Genomic DNA, 11113 nt, shown 5'->3' with positions numbered 1-11113 from the left:
ACAGTCCTAGCTCAGTAAACACAGAGTAGGCACAGCTAAAAACTTAATTTTCCACATGCCCTAAGTGTATTTATAGACACTTATTATATACACTTATATATATAGTATATTATACTGCATATAGCTAAATGTATCAGTTAGCATAACAAAAACATTATGTTGTATGTATCAGTATCCCATGTCATTGAGATAACTTTCAAACTGAGTGACTGACATGTGGGGGCATTGATTTTGGAAATATGACTCTTGGGTGATTGTCTTAAGAAATGTATCATTTGATTTTGGTGTAAGGAAATCAATACTGTCAAATCAATATGTGTAGAACTGGGCAGCCCATGGCCAAGAAAAAAAGGAACTGTGCTTATAACTGGATGGTCAGTCAGTCATCATCTACCGCTTTATCCTCCACCAGAGGGTCGCGGGGGGTGCTGTGCCAATCTCAGCTACATTGGGCGATAGGCAGGGCACACCCTGGACAGTTCGCCAGTCCATCGCAGGGCCACACACAGATAGAGACAAACAACCATTCACTCTCACACTCGCTCCTACGGTCAATTTAGAGTGTCCAATTTACCTAATCCCCACATTGCATGTTTTTGAACTGTGGGAGGAAGCCGGAGAACCCGGAGAGAACCCACGCACAGACGGGGAGAACATGCAAACTCCATGCAGAAAGGCCCTTGTTCCAACCAGGGCTCGAATCCGGGTCTTCTCGCTGCAAGGCGAGAGTGCTAACCACTACACCACCATGTAACCCTATAACTGGATGGTGACCGGTTTAAATCCCAGGAAGGGTGGTGGGCCGGGTGCCCCTGAGCAAGGCACCCAATCCCCTGCTCTCCTGTACTTGGCTTTTGTGTAGTGACTGGTGTGTAATTCTTGCATCATAAACCAAATATCATAATACAATCACAAGAGCGTATTGTGTCAGTTTCCGAAGCTCCCCTGTGGCCCACTGGTGGAGCTTAGGGGTATTGCAGGTGGTCTTGAGAAAGAGCCATTACAATAATTATCCCATTTATCAAATAAATTGCGATTTACACTCATGGGTCACTTTTTTTTTGGTGTTATGTACATATAATAAATTGTTCAGTGAGGTCTTCTGCTCTGTAGCCTGTCATGAGTGCTTACTAAGTTACTGATGTATTTCTGTCATTTCTGTGTAAGTTATTCTCTTTCTTCAGGCATTAACAGGGCATTTTGTTTAAATAACTGCTGCTCAGTTAATGTTTCCTCTTTTCTGAAACACTCAGACGAGCCCGTCTGGCACCAACAACCATGGCATGGTCAGTCATTTTAATTACCTTCTTCAGGTCCTCTTGACCATGACTCGTGACTAAATGCTTTGAGTTGCTGTCATGTGTTTACCTAAATAAGTGGTCAGTGAATGTACGTGTTCTTTATGATGTGGGAAAAATATAAATTAAAGGATACAAATATATGTCAAATAAAATATGATATATGTTGTGTTTATCTGTGAACACAATGTGGCCTCTTACTTAAAATGTTCATTGCAGTTATTCTGATATCATTGCGATTTTGATCATTTAAGAGTGTTCATTGTTATCCATGGGAGATTTGCAGGATGTCTTGGGATCTCAAATATCTGAAGTATGAGAAGCTCCGTTGACAGGTATACAAAGAGAGTTGTATTGAGTTGAACTGCACAGAGAACAGCTATTGTGTTATCACTTGTCAGGGATAATAAGTGAACACAAATCACACCAGGGATCAGGTGTCAAAATAAAGCAAAATCAGCTTAAGTCAAACAAGAAACAATCAGTCTGTATTTGCATTAGGCCCATAATTCTAAATAACACATTATAATTCACCTTAAACACTGGAATTATTATACTGTACATGATCCTGCTGATTCACAATTACAAGACTGGAATTACAGTAAGCACTAAGGAAAAACGTATAGATTTATTATTCAATATGAGCTACTTATTAATCAGAAAAACACATACAGCTAAAATTCAGCAAATCATAAAGCCCTATGCAGATTCTTGCTATCCGCATTTTTACATGGATCTTATAGTGTTGCGTTTTAGTGAAGACCTCCAAGGTTTTATGAGTCAGTTTATCCTGTTTACCAACATAACAACAAAAGGTGGCACTTTAAACCTCAGGGAAGGGGCTGCTTTTCATTAAGAAATCAGGATTTTCAACTCACCAGTGGAAGTCACAGACAGTATTGAGTCTAAACACCACTGACGTTGACTTTGCTGTGGAGCTGATCGAGTGATACCACACAAGCCAGACAAGTTGTCTACTTGACTCAGAACGAACTGCAGCTCATCTTTTACAGTCATCTTTCACTGATTATAAAAACAGAATATGAAAAGTGGCTCTGATTACCAACATGTTTGCCCTAGTTTTAAGTTATCTACTAATCTTTCTCCTGAACTCTTCAGACTGTAATAATCAAAGCAGATCCATGTTACCAAATCAGTTTTTTATGTCAGAGGAAATGTTTTAACATTTAAGAGAAAACATTACCTTGTTAACTGTCTGACAACAAGAATATTCCTGTGTAACTGAACACATTAAGGTAATAAAATCAGCCAGTTCAGTATGTTAGAGCTTAGACTGTATTCATTTGCTTCTGCTTCCAAACATATCAATTCAGGCTGACCCCAGATCCAATAAATGCTTTGACATACAGTGCTGAACATTTAAAATAGGAAAAAGAAATGGAGCTGCAAAGAAAATGATCTCCTCTTTTCCACTGCAGGTGAAATGTTTATGGCAAATGGGAGACTCTCAGTTCCAGGAAGCTATAAACACGATGTCGACAGTATTACTCACTATTACCTGTTCCATCGGGGGAGAGTTTAAATGTCTTCACTGCAGGTATAACCTATTTTATGTTGCAATTTATTACCAGAATAACAGAACCACTTGGGAGTGCTCAGACTATTGTTCCTGCCCAGGCAGAGTTGATAGCCTGAATGTTGTTGATACCCATTTATTGACCATTCATTCACGCAGGTGGTAAATTCTGTTTTTGACTGGCAATGCAGTTCTCAGTGTAATTGTGAGAAAGATTCACTGTGGCCAATATCTGATGCGCAAGATGTGGTGTCAGTCCACTTTCTCTGAGTTTCACATACAAATTGCTTTGTGTCTGCGTCGCCGCCATCTCCTGAATAAATTCAGTGGTTAGCTGTGTGTCACTTTTATGACAAAAATATCACACTGCTTCAACTTGATGAGATGTGAATAGCTACACTTCTAGGTCAGTTCATGCACATTGTATTCAGAGAGCACAGGGAGTGATTAAATATGTGATGCACACAGCCTATTTGCATTCTCCCTCGACAAGCCTGACACCTTGTATTAGTCATTAAACATCTGTCTTTTTTGTTGCTTCTAATTTTATCTATGGAAGAAACAAACCTACAGTATGTGCACCAAATTTTGACCTCCTTGTTCAACCTCATTGGCCCTCATTTAACAGTTTTTTGGTGTGACATAAATAAACATTATGTGTTTTAAATCAAAAGGTGAAACACTACTTTATCACATGCACATTTCCCTTTTTGTAAGTCACAGACTTCAAATACACATGCGTGCATCCACACGCATGAGGTATCCATTCCCGTTACATACACTGACACATATCCAACACCAGTCAATGACTTGCTGACACAGGTCAATATGTTGTTCTCCAGGCGATGGCTTACATGTTTGTTTGGCATACTGCACCCAGAGTCACCGGAGCAGAACAATCCACCAGCTGGTTTACGTAATCCTCTTTTAAATGACATCCCTTTGTGCTACGAGTATATGCGTGTGTGTCAAGTTGAAGATGAAACAGTTTTTCCGTGACCTTTGAAGCAACAGGACAGTTTCAACAAGTGTGTGACAGATAGTGGAGAACAGCTGTGTACTTTCATGTCACTGGTTTTTGAATGTGCCACTCCAGCCTACTGTCCTCCAGATACAGTAAATGATGTGTTCATGAGGAAAGGGTTGTGCAAGGCCCAACAGCTAGAGCTCATAGAGTAACTTCACCTATGAAACATTTATATCTGTTTGCAATTGAGCTCACAGACAGTCTCTACTTTATTCATGTAGCTGGCAGTAGCAGAATGCCAAATGATGAAATATGAATGAAGTATTTGGAAAGAATCAGCATTTCACCCTGCAAATGTGGTCCTCTACTCACAATAAGACAGGACATGGACAGAAAAGTCGCAGTGTGTGTGTGTGTGTCATATATATACCCCTCCACACATTACACAAGCATCCCTCAGCTCAGACAGCGCTGTGTTGAATTTGGATTTGGTATATCTTTGTTGTGTGTGTCTGTGTGTGTGTGTGGATGTGTGGATGCTGACAGGGTGCTCCATAGTGGGCAAGTGCAGACTGATGGATAAGCTAGAGGCACTTTCACCTGAAAGGTGTTTGTGCAAATCACTGTGACTGAGAGACAAGAGGATTACCATGTACACCCCAAGGCATGGGAAACTACTTTAATCAACCAGCAGATAACCGGGGGCACTTCAGCCTGCAGTTATGCTGACTGTCAGGATTGATTTAACTTTACCAGAACTACTTTATAGTTTCCTGTAGGGGGAATTGTTTGAAAGTTACATCAGCCACAGGCCAGGTCATATAGTTTTGTTTTCTACTGTGGTATCAAAAATCAATTAAAACTTTTACAAAGCAATACATGTCAAACAGTAATTTGGTGCACTGTATTGATTTAAATTATTATGTTGGTCGGAATTACAATCTTTCATGTTAATCACACAGAATGTGTTTTGCTGTCTATTATCTAACCTGACAAGTGTGTAGAACTTTCCTCTAAGTTGTATGTTTCCTCCTTGTACATGAGTCTTTTCCCCTTGTTTATGTACTGTCTGTCAAGTATGCTTTATGTTCTATTGTCATGTCCACCCTTTCTACTGGGAAATGCCAGGAAAGAGGGGCTCCACACATGTCTTACTGGTGTTTTTTCCCTTTCCGTGAGAAATTAAATAAAGACCAAATCCTAAAGTCTGTTTTGGTCTGGACCTTGCTTCTACTACACAACACAACAAAACACAGAGTACGTCTGAACCTGTGGGATAGGACCCTGCAAATGACTAAACTGAACTGAATGAAAATTAGATTTTATTGACCTCTACAACCTTCAGATTCATAGACATGTTGTTGGTTACTCTTAGAATCACTCTTTTCACCATATTATATCTGTGTATCTGCATTTGTATGCCTAATTTTCTTTGAATTTTGCACAAGACCGCACACTTCTCTCTGGTAAAAGTCCTTTTTCTTACAGTATGACAATGACTAGATATCAAAGTGCAGGGCACCCACTGAAACACATGGTGGCAGCAACACGCTATTTACTGAAACGTGTGTATCAGATAACATTCTAGAAAATTTAATGTAATTGTCAATGTAACTGTTAATGAGACATCATCATTTTAATGTGTGTATAAGCTGTTAATAAACTTTTTAATTCGTACGTCTATTTTAAAGTTTGACCTGCAATTGCTTCACCGGAAGTGAAACATTCCATTTCCGGGTAGCACGGTGTTTACATTTGCGTGGTCGTTGTGAGTGAGAAACGTCTGATGTTTGAGTGAAATAGAAACGTGTGCGTCACATTTAACAGCAAGTTTAGTGTGTTTTCGCTACACATGGCATCTCAGATCCCCATAATCATCAAGGCTCAGCCTGCAGCCGCCAGCTCTGTCGCTGCCCGGGGTAAGAAGCGTCCCGGGAGTCCGGCGGTGTCAACTGCTCCGCAGGCCACCGGGAGCAAGAAGAAGAAATCCCCACTGACGGTGACACCGACAGTACAGACTCAGGTGATGATGCTTAAGACACCCAGTTCTTCTGAACACATTGCATTGATTCCCATTCATTTGGACAGGCTTAACAACCTTACCACAATTCACTTGGTCCTAAATTAGGATTGCTGGTACTTAAAATATCAATGTTTGCGCAGCATTCATAGTGGTGACCTTCATAGACAAAATGTATTCCCTAGCCCTTAACCCTAACTTAAACACAATTCTAACCCTCAAACCAAGCATTAACCCTTTAAAAAGCCCCTTTCCCAAAATGTCCTCACTCCCTATGGTTTAAGTTTTATGGTCCTATCAAAGATACCCACACACATGCACTATGGTAGTTTTGAAGTGATGGTCTGTCTCAGATTGATGATATTGGGCCATTACCTCTCTATATCTCAGAACATGTATTTAGCCCATTATATGTTTATAAGACATTACCTTATAAACATGTTTAAAAATTAGTTTAAACTCTGATGTGACTTCCGTTTGTCTGAAGAACTGCTGTCTTTCATGTTTCATCAGATACCAGCAGTAGAGATGGTGGCAGAGGTAAAAGCAGTGGGATCATTAGACAGTGGCCCCACCATAGCCACAGAGTCCACAGCAAAACCTCCACCATTCAAAGACCCAGCATTCATGGTGAGTGTCTGTGTCTGCAGAGATTTAAATGTGTATGTGTAATATGTGCTGCCTCACAGTCCCTTCTCTTTTTTCCCACAGCATTCTGGGATTGGTGGAGCAGCAGCAGGTAAAAAGAACCGTACCTGGAAGAATCTTAAACAGATCTTATCTTTGGAGCGGACTTTACCATGGAAGCTCAGTGATCCCAGCTGTGAGTTACTGTATCTTGTTTTACCCTCTGAATGTTACACCATGTTAGGTCTATTTGTCATATGTGCTCACAATTCCACATTTATTTTTTTATTTTTATTTTTTTAAATAGCAGATTAATGAAAGAAATAGTTTTAGATGTGTTTTTTTTAAATACGACTGAGTGAACTTTTTTCTGTTGGTGATTATTTGCTGTAAAAACTATAAACGTATTGTTAAAGAATCAGTGTGTAGGGTTTAGTCGCATCTAGTGGTGAAGTTGCATACAGCAACAAACCGAACGCCCCAAGCTTCTTCAGGAGAATGGTGTTAGCTCCCAGCCCCCCCCCACCGTATCAAATGCTAAGCAAAAAATATCTAATAAACAAAATGATATGGCAATTCTTTTTTTGGAATGTGTTATAAGGTTTAATAAACATCTCTGTTCCAAAAATGGAGAATTTTCTTTTTTTTTTTCATGTGTCAGGCTTTACATGGTTAAAGGGTTTCCTTAAAGCCACTGGTTGGTTTGCCATGGCATGCAGTGTAAAACTGTAAAAACATGGCAGACTCTGTGAAAGAACCAATTCACTATTTAGATATAATGGGCTCCCTGTAAGGCAAAGAAAACTCAATGATAATTTATCATCTGACCACATCGATAAGTAGGTGTCAGGTGTAGAATTGCTTATGATGGTATCATTATGTCTGCAAAGAAGGTTATGGTTGACTGTTTGTCAGCAGCATAACTCCAAAAGTGAAGTGACATTTACTCAGGATGTAGGTTATGGCCTAAATAAGCATAAGGTTAGATTTTGGTAGTGATACAGATCTGGATTCTATTTTTTTTTTTTTAATTTATCCTTGGCCAAGATCTGCTCTCTCTGAGCATTTACCTTTTAGTTTTGGTCAGCATTTAAAATCCACAATCCTTTTGTATGTACAGACTACAGCATTGATGCCCCTCCCTCATTGAAGCCAGCCAAGAAGTACTCAGACATCTCCGGACTCCCGGTGAGTCATTGATCAACAGCTGTAATTTAGGCAGATGGTGTATAAAACAATTCTGAATATTTATGTTTATGTTTTCTGAAGGCAAATTACACAGACCCCCAGACAAAACTACGCTTCACATCCTCTGAGGAGTTCTCCTACATCCGCCTCCTCCCCACTGATGTCGTTACAGGCTATCTTGGCCTAAGAAAGGCAACGTGCATCGTACCCTGACAGGAGAGTGAGACCTGAAACGTGACAGAGGTTTAAACCAGAGCTGAGCTCACGTCAGAGTGGGACGCTGTCGAGGGAGCGAGCAGACTCCGAGTGACAGAGGCAAGCCGGTGGAGGGAACCACTGAAATGATAAAATGACTGTTGCTCACAGACTGACCAGTGGAAAATATCAGCTCCTAGTAAGGCTGCAGTCCTAAATGTTACCACATTATCAAACTCTCTCTGTTATTTAGAAAGAAACACAATCCAAACCAAAACAAATAGACTTTTACTACTAATATATTCTTTTATATTAAATGTTGGTACCATCCCTTAAGCATGTGTGGGACGGACAGTTGTGTCTCAGGTCCTAAATGTAAGCATTACTGGTGAGGATGCTGTATGCTCATTTGTTACCAGTGGTCTAAGTTTTTTATTTTTTTTATTTTACACAATGTGAATTCCTATCAGTCTGATTGGTTTAGAGAAAAGTTGTATACAAAGTTGTTAAAGGCTTTATCTATGTCATTTTGACCATCAGGTGTATATATTAAAGACAGCTTGAATTGTATGTGTCTTTTTTCATGTCATTTTTGTTTAATTATATATTTTTTAGAGGAAAACGGGGATGTACAAAATTTGTGTCGGGACCATCCACCTTCAAACATCCTCCTCTGCTATACAACCCTTTAGCAGGCCTAATTTAACATGTGTCATATGTAAATGTAGATTTGGTTCCACATGGCTTCCACGGATAGATTTAATATATAATTTGCTCTGCAGCTTGCAGAATCTCATTAATCACATGTGACAGTTGTACAGGAATGTTTCCATAGTATGTTTCATGCTATTTTTCAAAAAAAACTGATGAATCAGGTTTAGTGTCTCATGTGAAATGATCAATATTCTGAAAATGTTAAGCATTCCCACAGTCACTCTCACTTCAGTATCGACAAACATGCAACCCTTTTTAAAGGTCAAGTGTGTAAGAATGAGACCGTTCTTCTCATCTCTCCCTTTCCCCAAAGGCATCAGGGAACCACAGTGACCTTGCCATTCTTTTTCATTGGTATAGTAAGCTTCCTCTTCAAAACATGTAACTCGTGCTCTAACTGTAGAAAAAATGTGGCACAAATTGACATTAAGGCCTTTGCCTTAAGTTCATATAAAAGGCTTAGTCTAAGGCTACGAAAACCAAACAATTTTGATCTTTGTATTTGTCAGACTCAGATCTATTTGGATGAAGGTTGTTCTTATATACTACTAAGCCTCCAATGAGTTTAAAAAAACAATGCTCGAGTCGCCTGTGTGTAATGCTCAAGTATATCTTAAATAAACATTTCTTTACAGCAGCGTGAAATAGTAGGACAACAATTAAGGTTCCACTGCAGGTTGAAGAGAGCCAGGGTCTATTGTTCAGATGTAAGGTTAGATCACACTAGATAGACGAATGCACGGACAGACACACTAATGCATGCATTATTACATTACATTACATGTCATTTAGCAGACGCTTTTATCCAAAGCGACTTACAATGGAATCAAGTACAATTAGCCAGGGGTGGAATCGAACTTGCGACCATGATGTCTTTGGTACACAAGATAGTCTTAACCACTGAGCCACTCCACCCCCATCAATCATTGTGATTGAGTTGATTTCCTACACATCTACATCAATGTCCTCCCCCCTTCTCTGCAAGAGTGGACTTGTATAGTTTGATGGCTTGGGGGACAACGGACTTTTTGAGTCTCTCAGTCCTGCACTTTGAGGAGCAGTAGCCTGTCACTGAACAACCTCTGTACTCCATAGCATGTTTCCTGAGGTCATCAGAACAAACTACCCTTTTCTTAAGACTCGAGGAGACCTTAAAGGGTTAAAGCTTAACTTTTTAGACAGGCTTTTACATTAGGGTTGATTTGAATTTGTGTGTGACAACTGTGCATAGTATTTTATTGATGATTGTACAGCACTTTTACAGATGTTTATGTGTGGTATAACAAACTTTACTTACTTAGTCACTCCTCTGTTTGGTGATGGCAGTCCAGAGGATGGCTGGCATCATCCAGAGTAGCCAGCAGTTGGTTCAGTGTTCTCTTTCCAGCCACCAGTGTGTCCAACTCCATGACAACCACAGAGCCAGATCAGCTTGTCCAGCCTTGAAGACTCCCTCTTTGTTGTGCTGTAGAAGCCCATAAAAGCTGTGTGTTACAACTGCATACACATTTCCTATATTTTTTGGTTACAATCTAATAAAGAGATCAATGATAATTATATATATAATGCTTTTGCACAGAGCTGTTTCTCATTCCTTATATAAGCTCCATTGTTTTGTTTTGTAAAAGCAATGGAAAACACATTGACTGACACTGGTGCAGTGGGTGACGATCTCCACTGATACAAACGTAAACATAATGACCAGGCTGACTGATGCCTGGGTGTGACTTGTCCCTGCTCTGGACTGGACTGAAGCTGATGAGGGCAGTATAGTATATCTGTGAGAGTCAGACCAGCATTTCTATTCCTGCTGTGGCATCAAAACCTCAACATTGTGATTAATGAACAGAGCCAGTGCTTTCTGCTTCACAAGCACACAATCCAATAGTGAGTGTCTGTATGCGTCTGTGTGTATGGACATCTGTGTGTGTGTGTGTGTGTCCACAGCGATGGAAAAAAGAGATGGAAATATTGTCTCTCATGCAGCATGTAAGCTGTTTTTCACTCAGTGCCAACCCACGGCTGACAAAATCCTGCAGGTTCACACCTGTCTGTGCAGTCACACTCTGTCACCACCTGGATGCGCCAGAGCTCTGCACATTCCAGCCTTGTTGAGTGAGCGTGTTGTGCCACTACCTGTCTGATCACACAAAAAGTATGTCCGTGTTTGATCACAGCCAATGATTTATCAACATGTACTGACACAGGGGTTCAATTTCAGGTCTGACCGCCTAACACAAGGCATTTGCATTCTTAAATACTACTAACGAGTGTATCAAGTGAATGCTCAGTGATTGATGTAATTAACGTCATAAATATTAAGTTCAGTTGTTACAGGTTCGCCAAACAAACACAAACACATTCATAAACGTGACAGAGCAAACTGACTGCAGAATTCTTTTCATACATTATAAAAGAGTGAGCTCACTGATTTCAACAGACTGATGACAATCATTATTAATCCTAACATGGGCACGGGAATGGATGTAAGTAATTTAGGACTACAGCTCAACCATATAATAACCATCATTAAGAAATTGATTGGGGTGTGTATAAAATGACTCATC

At 39.9% G+C, this 11113-nt stretch overlaps 1 protein-coding gene across 1 annotated transcript; it reads left to right on the top strand.

The window, feature by feature from the left end:
* Nucleotides 1–5543: 5543 nt before the first annotated feature.
* On the top strand, nt 5544–8402 carry ino80c (INO80 complex subunit C). The gene is made up of 5 exons (XM_044033399.1): nt 5544–5825; nt 6336–6452; nt 6534–6645; nt 7570–7637; nt 7719–8402. The coding sequence occupies exons 1-5, from the start codon at nt 5655–5657 to the stop codon at nt 7848–7850; spliced, it is 600 nt and encodes a 199-aa protein (XP_043889334.1). The 5' UTR covers nt 5544–5654; the 3' UTR covers nt 7851–8402.
* Nucleotides 8403–11113: the final 2711 nt, after the last annotated feature.

The sequence above is a fragment of the Solea senegalensis genome, linkage group LG9, assembly GCF_019176455.1.
Source record: "Solea senegalensis isolate Sse05_10M linkage group LG9, IFAPA_SoseM_1, whole genome shotgun sequence".
NCBI classification, from domain to species: domain Eukaryota; kingdom Metazoa; phylum Chordata; class Actinopteri; order Pleuronectiformes; family Soleidae; genus Solea; species Solea senegalensis.
The sequence above is the reverse complement of the archived record's forward strand: the minus strand, read 5'-3'. Positions and strand labels throughout refer to the sequence as shown.